Source organism: Nesoenas mayeri (assembly GCF_963082525.1).
Source record: "Nesoenas mayeri genome assembly, chromosome: 1".
NCBI classification, from domain to species: Eukaryota; Metazoa; Chordata; class Aves; order Columbiformes; family Columbidae; genus Nesoenas; species Nesoenas mayeri.
Window position 1 is genome coordinate 195,871,475 of NC_137541.1, and position 21,446 is coordinate 195,892,920.

At 38.8% G+C, this 21,446-nt stretch overlaps 1 protein-coding gene across 1 annotated transcript in view; it reads right to left on the reverse strand.

Moving 5' to 3' along the window:
- Positions 1-21,446, reverse strand: part of DDX10 (DEAD-box helicase 10) — a gene marked incomplete at its 5' end in the record, with an annotated part of 178,735 nt that overhangs the window by 118,611 nt on the left and 38,678 nt on the right. Inside the window, 2 exons of the mRNA XM_080364108.1 lie at positions 6,839-7,316; positions 15,536-15,624. Of these exons, the coding sequence (XP_080220234.1) occupies positions 6,839-7,316; positions 15,536-15,624 (567 nt within the window). The remainder of the gene's footprint in view (positions 1-6,838; positions 7,317-15,535; positions 15,625-21,446) is intronic.

A 21,446-nucleotide genomic window follows, 5' to 3' on the forward strand; every position in this document is an offset into this window, starting at 1 on the left:
TTCTATCCAGATTTAAAATATGATTAAAAATATTCAGGATGACCATTTTATGCTGCACACATACCTTAAGATATGGAGTGGCCATTTATTTGAAACATAGATTATCAGTAACTCAGAGAGAATTTCAGTCCTACAGATTTTCCAGTTTTCCCAAACATCCTGGGAATTGACACAAATACCTGGAATGCTGCCTTAGAGATGCAAGAAACTCAAATATTTATGGCATCATGTTCATACACTACGGAAGTTTTTAGTAAGTTGCTAAAGAAAGTAACTGGAATAGAAATCATTAGAGAGAAATCTGAAGATGGACGTGCAGCAGACAGAGGGTGCTAAAACAGCTAACCTGAAAAAGCAATGAAGGAAGATTAAAACAGTAAGTGATGTGTGGCTCTGGAGTTTAACGTGGATTATGGGTTTTTACAAAGGACTCTCTGAAAAGCCTCTGTTACACAGTTTAACCTAGCAAGTCAGACATGAATGCTCTACTTAAAGCCAGGAGAATGAACATCCCTGCAAATCTCAGGAGCAGAAGTTGTCCAAGAACACAAATAAATGTTTTTGCTCTGTTCTTTCTGATGCTTACAGAAGCACTCCTGAATGACAAGACTTTTTACAAATTACATAGAACATAACTAGATAGCATAGACATTCTCAAAAAACAAGTTTTGGTTGTACGTAAGGTACTGAAATTGCACAGAAAGAAAATACGAGTTCTTTAGTGCTTCCCATCCGCTCTGTGGAATGTATTCTTCGTTGGCTGCTGTGCAGAGGCCTGAGGTACCGTCAGTGGGTTTCATTTCCATTCATGGCTGATAAGAGATATTTTTCATAACACTGTATTCTTGAGGCACTTTGGCTAATATCCAAATGCAGGCCTACTTCACGTGTATGCAAATATTTTGTACTTCATATAAATCATGACTCGCTATAATTCAACTAGAAATATACAATCACACTGTTACTGAGCTGAGAACCGAAGGCACTTACATTCTGCAGGAAGGAGAATTCATGGTATATCATGCATCACAGTATTGACTTTCATTTAACTCGAAAATAAATAACTTGTATATTTTCTCTGCCAGAATGCTAGCTTTGCAACATGTCTCCAAGGAATAATGCTCTTTTTATAGCTACTGGGATACCTGGAGCAGCTTTCTTCTCTTCACACAACACACTGGTAGCGCAAAAGCAAAGAGGATTATCCATAAGGGAAACAACACCACCACCAGAGTCAGCCAGCTCACTCCATTGCTTCTTCCCTCCAAGGAGCATTTTCTAACTCACCATCCCCCTGAAAAGCATCATGGAGGCAAAATCACACATTTAGTATAAATTAATATGAAAGCATAAGAATAAGAGCCGGTAAGGGGAATGAGAAGATGCTTCACACAGAAAAAGCAGTATATAAACACAGGACTGGCTAAAATCTCTCTCATGGAACAGAAGGAGAGACATCCCATTCAGAAGGAAAAACTAATGTAAGAGAAGCAATAAAGCTGAATCACAACTCTGAAAATTAATTTTTATTTCTCTGGGTGGTAACAAGCTTTCTCCTCAACATCACAGAAGAAAACTCTAGGGGACTATGTCCTCATTTTGGTGCACATGGATTTATGTTTACTTGATCCATTTTCCCTGCAAAGTCCACACTACAACTAGTTATCTCTCCCTGTTCCTTGGCACAGACTCCCCTGTCACCTCTAGTTAGGGAGATTTATCCTTGTCTGTTCTCTCCTGCTTTTATAAACATCTATTATACAGATCCAGGTAATAATATTACAATTTAAAGTGTTCGTGTGTCTGAGAAGTGTAAGAGAATGTCATTGTATGTAATATTATTGGATTACAAAGCAAGCCACCTAGCTGTGACAGAATCATGACAAACAACATAATTTCCCTCCACAGGTACAATATTCGAACAGCAGGCTCGTCCAGAGTCCAGACTAACTCCAAGGAATATGCAAGTACTATTTAAGGCAGCCCTCTGTAAGCTAATTCTTATTGCAGTGTTCCAAGCAGCCAGTAAGTACCCTACTTGAAAAGTTTTAAGTGACCATAAGTCAAGAGATAGGGGAACAGAGAAGGAGTCACAGCAATCTTAAGAGCTCCATAGTTTAATTTTCTCTGTCCTAAAACAGAAAATTCAACGGCAGAAGACAAGTCTGACAGTCTGTGATATGTCTGACAAGATGACTAAAATTAAAGTATAAACAAAACCAATAAAAATACTATAAGCTTAATCTTAGTTCTCAAATAATGTTTGAAGTTTAAGCAGTATAGCCTTTGCACTTCCAAATGCAACAACCAACTCCATAAAATTAGCATTAAAAACAAAGTTTGTAACCAGGGAATACTTATAGTCTTTGCAACATCAATACTGTTAATATTGTTAAATGCACTTTAAACTAATTACTTCCATAATGTTAACACAACAGCTAAATACTGCATATCTGGTAATGGCTTTATGCATACAGCTGACCCTCTTTTTATGCATAAGAACACTGTACTTCTAAATAAGTCCCATGAGTTATACCACCAGCTAAAAATCCTGACATATTTAAGTAAAATTCATAAGTAGGGCAGCTATTGACTACCTCTTAAAAACAAGCTCAGAAGCTCATAACAAATTCTAATATCTGCCAAGGTCTTTCACCTTATCCAGGGCTGCTTCTTTTACACAGCAGTGCTGAGAGAAGAGATTTTTCTTTGGATCTGTTGTCACAAGACAGAGAATGTATGTGGCCAAGGGCCACACAAAGAAAGAGGAAAGAGTGGAATCAAGCTGCAAGTTGTGCTATTAGAGGAACTAACATCGGATGTGTCTCCCTTCACACCACGACATCTCTTCCACTGTTAGGGTGGCTATCATGGGCATTCAACAAAAACTAAATGTTCTAAGGAAGTCACACAAATTCCCTTCTACCCCATCACCAACCTCTGCTCCTTTTGCCCAGTTCCTTTCCCTTGTTACAAAGACAGATGAGCCCACCCCATCCACAACGAAGATCGGGGCACATCATCCACCCCCACGATCCCTGGATCCAGCCTCACACTGCCTCCTACTCCTTCTTCCAGTGGAGTGGCCCAGGGAGACACAAGGACAAGGAATCAAGAGTGTCTCTAACAACATCTATTCAAAACAGAAGCTGAATGTAATGTTTCCATTTACAAAAACATCCTGAAACTCAACAACCACAGTGGGACTGTTTCGCTGTCAACAATAAGCATTCAATAAGAACAGTGAAATTGTAAAATCAATTATAGGCATTAAAAGTATAAATTGAAACTGAATTCAACTTTTGTGATAAACATTATTATGTGATCATCTAATTGGGAGATAATGTTTCAACAGGACTCCTCTCTTCTGTAGCGCACAGAAGATATTTAAAACCCTGCGAACTGATCTAGCCAAGTAGATACTGTATGTCCATAGCCCTAGACTCTCTGCAGCATTTGATATTATTAATTAATGCACTGCCTCATCCTAGAAATGCAGCAATGGTCCCCTACACTGTACCGAGGCTGGTTCCCGAGTCCTCCCACGAAGGGCAACCCAGCAACAGCAACACCGCGCACACACTGCTCGGTTCCGCACACCGCAGGGGAATCGGGTCTTCCTAACGCTTTAGAAACGAACTGATCTACCTGACTGAAGTAATAATCACTTCTAAACTTCTATCCAGAAAAGAAACAAAATGGGAGAAAATACAAGACGTGACGCAAGTCATCAGTTTGTTCTGACAGCCATAAAATGTGGTGCTGAGGTATACACAAAATAAAAGATGTGCAATGCCTGAAACTCTCTATGTAATTTCTATTATGTGCATTTGTATATCAAAACATTAAAAGACAATACATGGTTAGTGATAGAAACTTTTACTCTGTTATCCTACTGAAAACAGAATCCTTGCATTTAAAGCATTCCTTAATCTATCAACAATTTTCACAGTACCATAAGGTAAAAACCACCACACTACCATATGCACCAATCAAAACTAGTTCCCACAGTCAGGCAGAGTATCCTCTGCATTTCTGCTTTCTAAAAATTACATATTGCACTACCATAGGCATTTCTGTAGGAGATTATTTAAATTATATGTAAGTTCTTAATCATACAGATCTTGAAACTTTTGATTTTTTTGTTCTCAGATGCCTAGAAGAATAATTATTTCATTTTATGCCCCTGTGTACCAGAGGTTTCAGGTTACACATCTTCCACACTGGCATTTCAAGTACAAACCACCAACCCCCACTGCAGTTTATCCAAGTCGAATCACAGAAAATAATGTCTGATTTGCCTGAGCATAAACTAACCTATTAATGTTTAACACTGGAAAACTGCTAAGAGGTTACTCAATGAGGTTCCAAATTACTTTCTAAATAATTGTTATTTTTCATAATTTTTTTTGTTCATTCTTTTACGTCAAAGTCTCTCTTTTTTCCATTTCCTGAACAAAATTTCTCAATTCGCTTTCTGACATACAAATGCAACATGAAATTATCTGTGTATTTCAGCATGGACAATTGTGGGAGCAATATGAAATTCTTCATTCTTTAAATAAAGCAGAAATCTTTTTACTCCACTTTGTTTTTAAAACATCCATATCTTTTCTACATGAAATTGAAATTTATTCATAAATATAAGCTACTGCCAGGCAGTGGCTGTGCCAGAGCAGGACAGGGTCAGTACTGGAGCCAATATTATTCAATATATTCATTAACGATTTAGACGAGGGAACAGAGTGCACTATCAGCAAGTTTGCTGATGACACTAAGCTGGGAGGAGTGGCTGACACGCCAGAAGGCTGTGCTGCCATCCAGAGACCTGGACAGGCTGGAGAGTTGGGCGGGGAATAACCTGATGAAATTTGACAAGGAAAAGTGTAGAGTCCTGCAACTGGGCAAGAACAACCCCAGGTTCCAGTATAAATTGGGGAATGACCTATTAGAGAGCAGCGTAGGGGAAAGGGACCTGGGGGTCCTGGTGGACAACGGGATGACCGTGAGCCAGCACTGTGCCCTTGTGGTCAGGAAGGCCAATGGCATCCTGGGGTGTATTACAAGGGGGGTCGTTAGTAGATCGAGAGAGGTTCTCCTTCCCCTCTACTCTGCCCTGGTGAGACCACATCTGGAATATTGTGTCCAGTTTTGGGCCCCTCAGTTCCAGAAGGACAGGGAACTGCTGGAGAGGGTCCAGCGTAGGGCAACAAAGATGATTAAGGGAGTGGAGCATCCCCCTTATGAGGAAAGGCTGAGGGAGCTGGGTCTCTTTAGTTTGGAGAAGAGGAGACTGAGGGGTGACCTTATTAATGTTTATAAATATATAAAGGGTGAGTGCCATGAGGATGGAGCCAGGCTCTTCTCGGTGGCAAACAATGATAGGACAAGGGGTAATGGGATCAAGCTGGAACACAAGAGGTTCCACTTAAATTTGAGAAAAAACTTCTTCTCAGTAAGGGTGACAGACACTGGAACAGGCTGCCCAGGGGGGTTGTGGAGTCTCCTTCTCTGAAGACATTCAAAACCCACCTGGACATGTTCCTGTGCGACCTCACCTAGGCGTTCCTGCTCCAGCAGGGGGATTGGACTAGATGATCTTTTGAGGTCCCTTCCAATCCCAAACATACTGTGATACTGTGATCTCAGGCTTAGAATAACAGGAACAAAAAGGTAATGCCAGCAGCATCCTCCTCCCATAGTTCTGGGATAGGAGAGCAATCCACAGCAGCCTCCTCGTAGTAGAGGAGAGAGCACAGGCAGTGACTGCAACTGCTCTTCTTCGAAGTGAGCTGATAAATCTAGTTTATAACACTTCACTAAATACTAAATAAAGATGCTGCTTATAAATGCAGCTAGTGGGCTGATTAGCATAAGTTCATGCCCTGTGCTGTTAAATAACAGCACTGAAAAAGAAAGATTTAAAATACCAGTTGGAAAAATAAATACTTCTCTTAACAGGAGGCTCCCTTTGCATGCATATAAGTTCAGAAAAACATCTTGCTGAAGCAGATGGCTAGTTCACTTGGATCTCTTTACTACAGAGAGGTAGTTGCTAGATAGCAAAGCATACATAAAAAATCACAACATGCACGTACCAAATCTGCTTTATAGAAATAATAATTAAAAAAACCACTTATTATAACATTGTATTTAAAGATTAAATGAAAGCAACATTTCTCAGAACATCAAGCACAGAGAAATCCTGAATTATAGAGCTACTCACCATGGAAATGAAAGATCTACATGAATACTTTTAATAAGCCTTTATAACCATGCTTTACAAGAATTGTATGCACTCCCTCTCTCTGATACTGGCTCAATTCCTAATAGTAAAGGTCCTGTTGAAAGTAAAAATCATGGTTTGAAGGTTTTATTATTGTAAAGATCGCTTGTTAAAATTTGTATCGGGAAGCAGCTCATCATCTTTTGGAATTTGGTTCCAGGTGCCATAAACTGCAGTACAGCATCAAGATCATGACTGAAAATGGCAGCTACTTTAGAGGGGTACAAGCGAATTAGTAAGTGATAAAAATTAAAACTGTCAAAATTTCCCAGATACTCAAATCATGTTATTCATACATAAAAGCAACTACAATGACATTCATTATGCAAACAGAATTACTTTCTGCTCATAACATAAAATGATAAAAGCATATGTGACACCACTTATACTTTGGGAGCTTTTCTAACTTTCAATACATATGGACAGCACATCTGAAGTTCAAACGAGTTCTCTGCTAAGAGCAGAATTTTCTCTTTTCTCCTCCTCCTTACTTGGAGCACGCCCAAAATAAAATCATTAAGATTCATAAGCCTTACAATAAAGTGAACTTACCGGTCCTGGATTATCTTGAGCTTCCACACCAAAAACATTCCGTCGTTTCACCGTCAGCAAATCAAGATCTTTAGTATCATCATCATCCTCATCCTCATCATCACCTTCAAAGAACTGCATGGAGTCTGCGTTGGGAACCCTGCTTGGTACAGGAACTTCTTTTTCCTCCTCCTCTTCCTCAGATACCTCTTTTGATTCACTCTCAGACTCACCACTCTCCTCAGCACCTTCACTGGAAGCAGAACATTCCTCAGTTTCTTTCCTTCTCTCTTTTTCTTTTGTTTTGTTAACAGATACCTTTCCATTGGCATCAGTTCCACATTTCTCCACTCCTTCCTTGTCTATTGAGGAGACGCTATTTTTATTTTGCTCTGTCTCCTTCAAGTGATCCATCCCATTAGCTGCTTCCTTTGCACTCCGCTGTTTCTGAACTCTTTGAAGAAATCTCACACGAGGTGCCATTGCCAGACCAAGTGATCTAAAGCAAAGGATTAAACAAATAAATTAATCTGAAAGGTAGATACACAAAAGTTGACCAAACTGGAAGCCCTCATCTATGGCTCAAGTGATTTGATTTTAATTAGGGTAATTCAGATTGATACATTTGTCTAGCATATTTACAAGACAATATTTAGCCTACAGCTGGACAATCTAGCTTGAAAAATGTAAGTGATCACTGAGGGAGGAAGAGAAGTGAAATAACTGACAATTCTCAAGAACAATTACAAATCCTCCCAGGAAAAAAAGCAAATAAATAACCTAAAAAGTTGTAGACATGGACAAATTATCTACAGTTCTCAGTAAAATATGGTGGGAGAAACACCACTATAATTTGGTATTGAAGATATGCAGATGTCATGTCAAAGGCCAAGATAGCATTGATCTCTTGTCAGTGTCCTTCACCACCAGAAATGCACCCAGAACATTATCCATCTCACGATGATTAGAAGAACAAAGTACGGATAAATAACTAATTGCAGAAAAAGCTAATGGAGAGATATTTCCCTCTTAAAGGAAATCTCACCTGCCTGCACGCCTCTAAAGCAAGGCTTTACTGTCAGTGCCAACAAGACTATTATCTTACCCAGTTATTCGTGACAATTTGGTTATACTAATACTCTATACACAAAGAGACAAAAATTAGCCCAAAGGAAAAAATACTGTATAGCAACAATACTGGAGAGCATTGAAGGAGAACAGATACTCTGCCTCCAATGACTTCAGTAAACTTTGTAATTGCCCACTATTATTACACCTATCAAATCCGAATTCAAAAAAGCAATATTGAAGTCCCATTCAGACTTCATGAACTGTCTCACTAAGTGAAGAAAAATTGTGGGAGGCACTGGTACTATGCAAGGAACACATAAAGATACATTTGAACATACACAATACAGGACTGACAGTGTTTGTAACGCACAGGGCTTGTAGGTACACTCGGCAAAGGAGTGCGCTATTTAACCAACTAAAATGTGTATATATATATATATATATATATGTGTGTGTGTGTGTGTGTGTGCACAAACACATATAAAAGACCAGTCTCATTTGACTCAGACTGCGCACAGTGACACGCTCCCCTCAGTGCTGCTCATTTCAAGTAGACAGCATTATGTCTTCTCTTCATCATGCAGCTCTCAATAAAGGAAACTTGAGTTATGTCAAAGGAGAAAAATCAAATCCGTACTCCCTGGTGGAAATGTCATTACAAACAATCCATGAAGCATCCAAATGGTTCTGCAGAGCAGCAAGAGTGGACTGTAGGCCCTAAAGAGCCTTCAACTGTTAATAGCACTCTGCTAAAACAGTAAACAAACAAACACAACCAGAACTGGGGTTAAATGGGGCACTTTTGGTACTGGCCACAGGTTGAAACACTGAAAAGTGGTCTTGCACCCAAAAAGCAGCTCTCATCTTTAGGATGAAGAATAAGCTTTTCAATAAATAAAGCATTAATTTTGAAGGAGAGTTGATATTGTTTAAGTATTTCTGCTAACCAAATACTGTTCTTTTACAAGCAATTAACATCAATAGTAAAGCAAATAGGATTTTATGGAAAAAAAAAAAAAAATCAATGTTTTTATCCAGTGTATTTTGCATGTTTACTGACAGTGCAATGCTGAGGGGATAACACAACACATACATGAATCAAGATTAGAGCAACCAGCGAACGTAAACTTGTTTCAGGGTTTGAGAGCTAGCACTAATTACCTTTGCAATGAGACCATGTGTTGAAGTTGGGTTTACTGACTAACTGAAACAAAAATAACCAAACAATGCAGAAAACGCTGGAGGAGATTCAAACCTGCAATGGGGCCTTAACACCAGGCAGGGTAAAACACATCTAAAGAGATTGCCGCAACATCACTGAACATACAGCCTCTTCGGCAAGGGGATCAGAGTAGCATGAAAAATCCTTTGCAAGATAAACATTTTTTGGCTTTTCCAGATTTTGCAACACTATTCTACATAAAGTATTGCTGTAAACTGTTGACAAAGTACTACAAGTAGTAGAACTGTGCAGCAACTACACAATGTCTGTTCATTTCTCTTTCTCATGCAGACAGACATATAATGTACATGGGGTTGCAAACTCCAGTATTGTCACAGCTTCTCTTCTATGTCTCCAGATATAGTATCAAAGATCATCACTACAGAGAAAAGGCTGACATGGTGAAGAAACTCTCTCCATAGGAGAAGTCAAAAAAAACAAGTCAAAAACAGTAGCCCATGATGTGGAGACTTCAGCACAGCTTTTCTCATTCAAATATGAAATCCCACCCGTCAGATTGCTGTTCTGCACTGATGTCTTCCTTAATAATTGCATGAAATTAATTATCAGTTAGTGTTGGCCAATTTTTCTACACTGCTTATCAACCCTACCAAAAAAGATCAGTGGTATCAGAATTCAAACGAGATCTGAACGGAAAGAATACAGCCCTTAGACTTGGGGGTGAGAGAAGGTGTTAAGGTCAAATTTGATAAGAAAGTAAGAGTGGATAAGTTTAAACAAAGTCGTGCACAAACAATCCCCAAACACTTTTAATTACATAATTTCTAAAAGAAATATCAGCATTTTGGCTCATTACTGCCTCTTTTCTTTAGCATATTTCAGAGAACAATTTCTACCACCATTAAGTTTCTTCATGCTGTAAGATTTGACAGTTTCTTTAGAATTTATTTCGTGATCATTTGCCAAATCTAGAGTTCAGTCAAATTAAAAAACCCAAAAATATAGACCAGCTTTTCTTTCCATCAACTAGAAAGGGTAATGTTAGTTTTCATTAATGCATTAGATGTGACTCAGACCACAATCCTACTCTGACTGAAGTTATATCTATTCTTTGATTTTCGTGCTAGCATTCACACACGCTTATGGAATAAGAAATGTGCAACGTTTTATCACAAATACGAAAAGCAGGTAAGTTATTTAGTGAGATTTCATTAGTTCTAACACAGAAGACTAAAAATATGCTAACACCCCAATGCAGTCCTCAGACTATGGTGGCCTTAAAATGGCAACACAAATTCAGCTGACAAACCAAAATACAGTCCTGTTTCATATTTTGGTGTGAAATGCGATGACTTGTTAGGAGTAAGATCTTATAGAAAGGCATTTTAAATCAGCTTCTAAAAGCAATACTGAAACCAATGGATTATTTTGCTATTATAAATGAAAGTACAGCAGATAGTTCTATTCATCAATAGAAACTTAGGTGGTCAAACATCATCATTCCCTAACATCGATCAGGGAATACATAGAAGGAACTGAACAAAACACCTACGATGCTCAGATACCTCCTTCAATTAAAAACAGGTAGACAATGATTTTCAGGAAATAAATTAAAAGAGTAAAACTCCAAAGAAAGAACATTGTATGGCTTTAAGAGAAATACCAGTTTTGTTCACTATTGAATAAGGAAAATCAAACCTTATTAAACATTTCTGAAAATTAATTCACATGAATGGTGTAACAAGCTGAGGTTTATTAGTTATGTTATACAAAGATCTTGAGTATGTCTACACTAATGTGGTAACTCCACTATGCATCTATTTGGGTTGGGTTGTGTTCAAACTGGAACACAAGAGGTTCCACTTAAATTTGAGAAGAAACTTCTTCTCAGTGAGGGTGACAGACACTGGAACAGGCTGCCCAGGGGGGTTGTGGAATCTCCTACTCCAGAGACATTCAAAACCCATTCCTGTGCAACCTCAACTGGGTGTTCCTGCTCCAGCAGGGGGATTGGACTCAATGATCTTTCAAGGTTCCTTCCAATCCCTGAAATTCTGTGATTCTGTGATTCAGCATCTTAATTCTTTAAAAAGTCAGAATCTTAGATACTCAGAGCAAAATCTGTCCTTGCACAAAACATATTAAACAGGAAATTTAAGACCAGTACAATCTTTTCACTTTTAAGAGTTCCTTATCCACACCTAGAAGACCTAAATATAAGACCTATTGTGTTAATGAACTTCTTCAGAATGATCTGAACACACTGAAATACAGCGCAGTGATTTCTTGTACTGTAGAACAGGTTCAGACAAAGATTTAAAGTAGCCCGAAAAAGGTTAAATACTCCCAGAAGCTATTTCAAGAGAAGAAAAGTGTATTACTTGTCTTCTACATTTAACATTTAAAATGTTTTCAGAAGACAAGATGAGCAACCACTTGAAAACAGAAGAAATCAAATCAACTGAAGTGACACAAATCTGAATTAACAGGCTTTCCAGATGGTCTGAATTAATAACCAAAACGAACAGAGAAATTGCTTTTGCCGTGCTATTTATTTGACTAGCCAGCTTTAGTCCTCTACAGGAAGGAGCTCAAATGCATGGTACTCTACTAATAGTAAGGATGGCCAAGATAATCAAGAATTTATGTGTCAGGATCAAAGGGAAGGACAAGAAAGAGGATGTCATGGTTGGAAACCAGTCACTTTAAAGACTGAGATGTAGCCTTATTGATGAAAGCACAAGAAGCCTCCACATTTCAGCTGCAGGGCCTGGTGCTCTTGGTACCTGAGCCACCCTGATACCTGCTTGCAGGCCAACACAGCAGAGCACAAGCAACAGAGGTTTTTAGAGTGCATTAAAGATTATTTCTCCAAGTTAACTCAATTAGCCAATACAGAGGCACTCTACTTGAACTGATACTCATGTGTAAGCAGGTATATTTACTTCTAAGGCGAGTGAAGGTCAACAGTGGGCTTGGCTGCACTATGGGAACAGGTAGTTCAAGATCCTAGAAGAAACCAGGATGAATGACCCTGGACTTTGAAAGAGGAGACTGCAGCTTGTTCAGAGATCTTCACTGCAGGATCAGAAAGCTCCAAAGCTTACAGAGGTACTTACGGAAAGCTCAGAAAGGGATGGCTGGATCTCACAGGTGGTTGAGGGGAGTTGCATGAGAAATGCCCAAATCCTACAGATCATTGGAAGGAATACTGAGGTCCACATGAGCTACACTGTATGAGGCCAAGAATAACTAGGTAACAGCATGAGAAAAACACAGAATCACAGAAAGTTAGAGATTGGAAGGGACCTCAAAAGATCATCTAGTCTAATGCCCTTGCTGAAGCAGAAACACCTAGATGAGGTTACACAGGAGAAACACAAAGCCAGGTTACAGGTGTATGAAGACGAGATATAACTGAGGAAAAAGTCATAAGGGGCAGGCTTTTTAGTTGGAAGGAGACAGGGGTCTAGAAAAGGAAGTACAAGGGCAGTGAGAAGGGCCAAGAACCAGCAGTGGGATAACGAGATGTGCAAAGCCTGTGATGGACTCCGTCTGGGCAACAAGACAGGCAGCCCTGCACTCGCTCACGGCAGCTGGAGCAACACAATGAACCAAACCCTCTGCCCTGATCATGCGCTAAGGGTCAGGTCTATACCCACAGCCAGGGGGACTGGGTGAGAGTGCAATGAGTGCCTTCCCTGGCCAGGGAGAGGATAGACAGATGTGAACAGATGGGTCATGTATCTTGGTATCACCCATTTCAGACCTGACAGCACTTGCAGCTACCTAAGGCTTTGTAACAGTGATCCGTACGCAATACTTGCAAAATTAGCTGGGTACTAAGTTGTGTGTATCAGACATTTCCCAAATAACTTGGATTCAACCTGATTTATTTATTCTCTGTGCACCAATACAGGGACAAACAGAGAAAAATATGCTCCATTTCTCCTGGAAGACATGACAAAAATCACAGAGGAAATTACCTTCCTTGGCAACCCCTTAGAGCTGTGTCTAAACTGTCCAGCCAGCACACTCGTCTGTTAAGATCTGCCCCTGGAGACTGACATATACATATACATGTCAGCATTTAACAAAATAAAGTGCTTGAGAAACAAAATATTTTGAATCCCTGCCTCATCTTTACCTTGCCTTCTATCCAGGAGGCTAGAATACCTAATTATTCTTTTCCATCCTGTTGCTTGTTTACATTTTCTTATGTTTTCAAAGATGTCCTTTGCAATGAAGAGACAAATTTCTCTTTTATGCAGGCATCGAGGCCCTCCTTCACCAAACTTAAATGCTGCCTATGTTAACACAAGGCCTGTGCAAGTCTTTCTTCAGCAAATTGTACTTGATAGCAATTTGTAATGCGAGGATACTGAAGAGAATACTAATGTAGCACAGCATAAAGGTGACCAGTCTCTAGAATACATATGCATATATGTGTATAGACATGCACACATACCCTTTTTATTCTTTAGATATATTGCTTTCTAGATATATAACAATTTTGTATAAGATACACATAATTTTATATAATATATAGAAATCAAAAATACTACTGCTTTTCTGCAGACTCAATCAACAGAGCTCAGGAGAACCTCAGTGCACAGACGTGCCGGGCAAGTGAGCAATGGAGCAAGTGGGGAACAGCCTGACAGACTGAAATGCAAACCTGACAGCAGCCTGTTTTCTCTCCAGGATTTTTAGCAGAGTAATATTTATCAAGCTAGCAGTAAATCTCCATGGAAAGGCTGAAATACTTTTCAGAGAATACACACAGAACGCAAAGGGAAGAAAGGATTCTCGTTCCAGGTTTTGCCCTGAGTTTGTGCGCAGAACATAAGTCAAGGTTGCTTCTGAATGCAGAATTCAAACGTACCAGACTTGGAGGGCCGCTCAGATAAATTAAGCGATTGATCCACTGTATCAGTGGATGTGCACTGAATTGAAAGCCGGGGACTGCAGGGTGTATTTTGGTAGACTAGCAGTCTGAGGAGCGGGGAAGAAGTGTGCCAAACTGTTCATTTAGAGCAGAGTCCCCAAATTATCTCCCAGATTTATTATCATCTGACTTTTTGATTACACTTCCATTTATTTCACAGTCTTGACTAGACCTCCCCTACCCCCTCCAAACAACTCTCTGGTTTCTTTCAGTTTTGTACCAGAATGACTTATTAGTAACTTTGCAAAGCTGGTATTAGAATTGACTTCAATGAAGGACCAAATCCTGGTACAGAGGCCTGAGAACAACAGAACTGGACCGTTCTGTGCACATCAGCATCAGACACTAGATGGCACACCCTGCTGAAATCCAGAAAGAGACACTGGAAATCCAGAAATTCAGCATTACCACCATCTGTCAGTTGGTTTCTTAAAGCACTGGTTAAATTTGTGTGGTCACCCCTCTTTGCCCTAATCTTCTGCCACTACCCCTAACAGTCAGTGCAGTAAGACCTACAATAAGGCTTTAAGGATGCTGACAAATCACACAGGTGAAGGGGCAGGCACTTCACATGGTGAAATGTTTCAAGTTTTTGTTACTTCTCCTTTTTAAAAATTTCTCAGTCCATAAAGTAAGAAAGCATATTTTACAATAGGCTTATGTACCTTAAAAAACATAACTGTGTTAACTGCAGCACAGGAAGACCAGGTGTTTTACAGTCTAGTAATTTGTCACATTTTAGTTCATTATGCCATGTGCTGACAAGTTTGAAGACTTAAATCTTCTCTGTATGAAATTCTAGAGATGTAAAATTAATTTACCATGCATCTTTGAGCACCTTACTGCTCCCTTCTGACTTTCCTATGCCCCATGAGATTATTCAAAAACTTCACAACTTAAAACAATCTCAGATGGCTTCATCTGTAAAGTCAACCTGTCAAAATTAATTTCCCTCTCATACAAAATGAGGAATGATTCACATATATGTATAAAAGCAGACATAGCAAAATAGATGCTATTCAGTCCAGTGCAGATGGTTCATCCCTACCAAGTGCACTGGATCTTCCAAAAAGTAATTTATGTCCAAGGAGCAGTGTCCCAGTCACACTCAAAAGAGATTGCAACATACTATATTTAGATACTCCAATTTCTTTTTAAATTACACACTTTACAGGTTGGCATTTAAATACAAGGCTGAAATGCAAATATGAATTAGAAAAAAATAAGAACTATTGTACTCTATTATTTTACTTCACAAACTTTGTCCTCTATGTATACAGTAAATGTAACTTCTGCTGTATGAGTTCTCTTCATACAGATATTGGTTTTATATGTAATTTCTGTTCAGAATGTCTTTGAAAATATACAAAAGTACAGTATAAATGTGAAACTGTAAATACATTACAAGACTGTCCCATTCTGTGTGTTAATATAGACAAAAGAGCTGTTTAAAGCTATCACCCACTGCAAAACTTCTCACTATACCATTTTCACTTTCCAAGTCAATCATACTTACAGTGCATATTCTGCTAGAGGTAATTTGAAAACATCAAATACTTCCTTATTCTTCATTAGGTAAACAGAACGCAAGTAGGATACAAAACACTGAAAGAAAAAAAAAGTATTTAACAAAAAAAAAAGAAACCATTAGATTACCAACACATTAAACTTACATTACACTGTTGCTCTAAACAGAAAATATAATTCCACTCTTAAGTGATCTAACATCGATTTCAGACTGAAATTCTTCTACCCAATACCCATCAGCCAAAATTTATCTATACTACAGAAGTGATGTGACTTCAAGTATTCAAATATTCCATTAAATGCACATTAGTTGGCTGAATTTCCCAGTGGTATGTCATGTTGTTTTTGCTAGAAAGAAAACATGGCAAATTACTCAGAAGGAAACATCACTGATTCAATTTTTTTTTCTCCCAGCTTTTATGGCTGTTGCTCTGCTATTCTGACACCTGAATTACATGGAAGCAAGAACAGACTGTGCTTCCACCACCCTGAGGTGTCCTTACAACTTTAGCCATTAACAGAAAGTGATTCAACTCGATGCAGCTGCTTTCCACTGTGACCCAGGATAACTCACACTGCCCCACATCTGCCATCAGCTCATCACACACACGCTGTCGGTGAATGCGACTCAGCTGAACAACAAATTCACTACACAACATTCATTAAGTCCAGTTCAAGGTTGAAGTTTCAATTAATCCCAGACCTACACCAAAAACACTAGAAGCAATGCCTAACAGAATAACTTAATCTTGTGCTGTATTTTCCCTTCATCCTTCCCAAAAGGAAAAACTCTTATTTTCCTCAAGTTTCTTTTACATAGTCTATTTCTGCCTATCATCGGAAGCATAAATATTAGAACATCTTAAGTATCAAAAAAGACCCTTGGATTTCTGCTGTTTATAACCTAATTTCTAAAACATGCCAAAACTCCTATCACAAGGCTTAAACCAGCAAACACTACGAACAATAGCAAATTAAACTCATAGTGTTATTTTTAAGCATACTACAATCACACCCTTGTTCTGCTATGTACAGTCACCTGCTGGACAAAATTATTGTATTAATTCATGTGGAATTTAAAAAATATATATATATTTCTTGTTAACCTGAGATACAGGTGGGAAAGGTCCAACAGTTAGGAGCATCAATCTCTTATTCGTATTCTTTAAAGGCATGTAAGAGAAAAAACTTTTCCAGAGGTGAAAAGATGAGACAGTAAATTAGGCAATGTCATAATATCATACTTCTCCCCATGGCAAATTGAATAACAACTATTAATTTTAAGATATGTAGAGCTAAGAGATATATTTTTCAAGCTGCCCAACACCTCACTACAGAAGTAAATTTTGCTTATTTTCCAAATGCTGAGTTTTGGGGTAAAGTTTCCTGTCCAGATTATGTCTTTCAATGAATTTCAGCAGTGGAAGGTGCCAGCACAATCCATACAGTTCTACCAAGAACAAAGTGTGGAACGGAACATGCATGGAATGAAATGCCTGCTCACATTAAATTATGAATCCATTTACAAAGATATCTAAAACCTTTAGGAAAAGGCTTCAGATTTGACTGATCTCATTAATCTATTGCTGTCTAGCAAGTAGTGACAAAAATAAATGACAGAGCCTCTTACTTTTCTGTAGTGGCAGATGGAAAGAAGCAGGTTAAACAAAAACGATCTTTCCTGTGAATCCGAGAGTCACAACATCAACAGATCTGAAGATCTGTGTGAGTCGCTACATCCCACAAGGCAGAAATCTCATTCTGCCTTTTGGATAACCTATAAACCTGTATTGCCATCCAGTTCTGTTCAAGAAGGACAGGGAACTGCTGGAGAGAGACCAGTGCAGAGCAACAAAGAGGATTAAGGGAGTGAAGCATCTCCCGTATGAGGAAAGGCTGAGGGAGCTGGGGCTCTTTAGCTTGGAGAAGAAGAGACTGAGGGGTGACCTCATTTATGTTTATAAATATGTAAAGAGTGAGTGTCACAAGGATGGAGCCAGGCTCTTCTCGGTGACAACCAACAGTAACACTAGGGGCAATGGATGTAAACTGGAACACAGGAGGTTCCACTTAAATATGAGAAGAAACTTCTCAGTGAGGGTGACAGACACTGGAACAGGCTGCCCAGGGGGGTTGTGGAGTCTCCTACTCCAGAGACATTCAAAATCCATTCCTGTGTAACCTCATCTAGGCGTTCCTGCTCCGGCAGGGGGATTGGACTCGATGATCTTTCAAGGTTCCTTCCAATCCCTGGCATTCTGCGATTCTGTGACTTACTTGACTAGTATGTCTTTGGCACACATGGTCTAGAAATTAATAAATGATAAATAAGGGACAGAAAGAACACCCCTCTGGCACATGTCTCAGGTCCTACAATGAACCATCAAATAAATGCCAGACATTTCAGCTCACATCTACCAGCTGTCAACAGGGTTTAGCCCACTAAGACTCAAACAATTTTTCAAGTTTGTCATGGACTGGGTACAGAATGGTATTGCTCTATATTCAAAGAAATGGGCATCTAATTATGGTAAGATGATTCAAAGATTATTCAATACTAATATAATTATGATAAAAGTCTTCAGCTGACCTCATTCTCTATTATTTTAGGCATTGTGAACATTTCCAGTAATAGATAATCCCTACTCCAAGTCTTTACACCCAAACTAGAAAAGTTACATATAGCATAGAAGAGTTGTTCTACTTCACAAAAAGAGAAATGAAATACAGAAAGAACAAATTACTCCTTTGACTGTTATTTGATTTCAGCACCTTCACTTCAACCTCCTTCTAAAACACTGTCACCTCTCTTGGATTTTTTTCCACTCTCCTAAGACTTGGTCCCTCTGGGCACACACACACTGGACAGCTGAGGCACAACAAGTTCAGTCTGTCTGAACTTTTTTCTTGCTCTTTTATCAGCTGCTGTTGTTCACCACTATTTTTGCTGTTCTGATATCACTTTCCAGGGTTTTTTAAATAACCGAACATTACAAAAATATTGTATGAACTTAATTTATACCATTATGGAAAATGTTAACGTTGGGCATCAGAAACATATTATGGTTCTATTACAATAGTAGCTAAAGGCCCCAAAACCACCTGAGATCATTGTACTAGAAAAAAATAAGGCCACAAGAACTATGTTGTCCTGATCTGCTATATTTAATTTCTGAGTTATTGATGTATTTCTTAAATAATTGTTTTAAATATGAAAACACATGCAATTCAGCTTGTGTGATGTTTTGACAGAATTCAAAGTACCAGGGCGTGCTGGGAATCTCAGGCTATAAACACCCTGCACGTCCCTGTGGGTGCGATGAAGAATTCAAGACAGACGTCACTTCAGTGTCCCAACACCCCCTATACAGTAACATTCAAACAAGCAAGAAAAACACATTCTTTTTTAAACTGCTTTTCACAGTTGGAGGAATCAACATATTAAATATTAAAATGACAAGAAATGTCAAAAGGCAGCATCAGCCCACGAGAGGAACTGCAAAGTTTCAAAGGAGCCCCAGCCTGATTCACCCTCTCTCTTTCCAAGCTACAGCACAGGAGCCATGTCCTATCAAATGAATGATGAAGTTTGTGGAAGCAATTAGTAATCAAGAATTTCCTTTTTTCATTTTTTAAACAAAGTAAAAGCGTCTTGAAGTAAATCGAGAAGCTCAGAGGACACAATCACTTAGACCTCATGCCCTCAACACAGTAAACTACATCTCACACGAACTTCAGTGCGTAGCTGAGCTGTTTCACTGCTATGTGATCCACTCACGGAGGGAATTTCTTTCTTACAAATGTCAAGAATTTGGCAGCTTGCAACAGACAGGCTAGACAGCACAAGAACCATGTCTGAAAAATCTAGCACTTCAGATAAGGACCCAAGGCCAGGATTTCATTTGCATTATTTTTATTGTTTTATTCACACTGATACATAAGACTACTGAGATACATTTGTATAGTATGTCTGAACACTCATCCTTAAATCTTATTAAGGAGGGATAGTTCTGGGATAAACCACTTGTCCATACTTCAACATTTTTTAAAACTGAATGTACATACAGTTTGTCTGCAAGATGACACTGCATTGCTACTCATAAATTAAAAACAGCAACAAAAATAGCTTGAAAGGCAACGGCAATTTTAAAAAATTCAAAATGAATTTAATTTTTACCTGTAACATTGACAGGCAGCCCCTGTTCAAAATGCTATTTTTAAACTTTATCATTATTTTCTTTTGCCCAATTCAGATCTTTCCCTGCCTTTTAAGAGATCTTAAAAGGCCAACGCCAGAAAGAAAGAAGTTTGATAGTATTTTTATTCCAATTAAGAAGATGTTCGCTTCCTCCTACTCTTATCTTCCTCCAACCAGATGCTCTGTCACTTTTAACACAAACTGGTGTAAGCGCAACTTCCCATGGCAGCTGCAGTTGACTGTAACCTCCCACCAGTACCCCTGGCCTGTGTGATTGTAGGATGAAGCTTACACTGATTTTCCATGTACTATAAGTAACACTTTGTGCACTACAAAAACCTGGGATACCTAAATGCCAAAAATAGTTTCAAAAGTAGCCCCTTGAACATTGCCTTTCACACTTTCTTCACAAAGCTGCCACTGACTTCCTTGGGCACTCTGATTTAAGACTCCTTGTTCAGGAAAGTAAGAACGAGATTCCTCTGACCCAGTAAGTGCCTTTACTGCAGGCATTCAAGCAAGGTCACATCACGCAAAGAAACCCCCATTCATCTACCCCAAAGTCTTTTTAAGGTATTAATAACTACATCAGGATGCCTATTCCTCTCTATCAGCTGTCAATGAAAGCTCAGGCAGAGCAGCTCACACAGGACATCTAAAGACAGGCAAGATGAACCTCACCTTCAGAGTTTTAACTATTGCAACTTGTCTCATTTTACATCTGAGTTCAGCAAAAAGGCTACAACTCCTACTCTATCTTTAAGCATTCACAATCCCCTTTTCATTTTACACTGTCACTCAGGTTTACCAGAATATATTCAGGTGTCATAAATCCCCATGCCAGCTCAGACAAATAGAAGGTTAGTTACACTAATCCAGAATTCCAGCCATCTTCTCCTTGGGTAGAACTTTTATTTCTCAAGCTTTGTCATTTATGGATTTCTGATCATATGGCCTTTGGTAGTGCTCTATAAATTTGACCTACATGCATTAAAAAAAACCTACCGAAAAGATTTTCTTATTTTACTTCTAATCATCTTGTTTTCCCACATCTCAATTTGAACTCCTGATTTTGCATAGTTTGGAAGACACTTGGCACAACTACAGAATTTGTAGGCTCATGATATCCCCACTGTTTAAAAATAGACAAACAAGCCTCAGAAAACCAACGTACTGCAGCGCTTCAATAACACAAGTAGTAAGCTCTATCCCAAAGGGGTCACAGCCTAAAGATATTACAAAACCAGAGAAAGGTCAGCAAATGCATCTAGTGACAGTAAGAAGAGGCAGTGTGACACCCAGAGATGTTTCACAGGCCATCTTCCCTGGCAAGTATCTTTTACAACTACCTCACTCTGATCCAGGAATCCACATGGTTATTTTAAGTTTTCCTACCTCCCTCAAACCTGCTAAAATCTTGGTGGAATTCATGTATTTTTAATGAAGTCCCCCAACATTAATCAGCACAGCAAAGAAATCCTCTTCATACACTTTACCATCATACCTGGAAGAGCTAGTGTAAGATATTTTGCTTCTCCTTTAAATCCAAAGGAAAGCTAAAATGCATGATTCAATGCATTGGATTTTACCATTGAGAAAGGACAACAAAAATTGATTAAGTGGGCAGGTGAGGCCTACATGGTTTCATTTTTTTTAAGTTTTTAAGCCAAGAAATGAGATCTGCTACTTTTCAGTAACCATT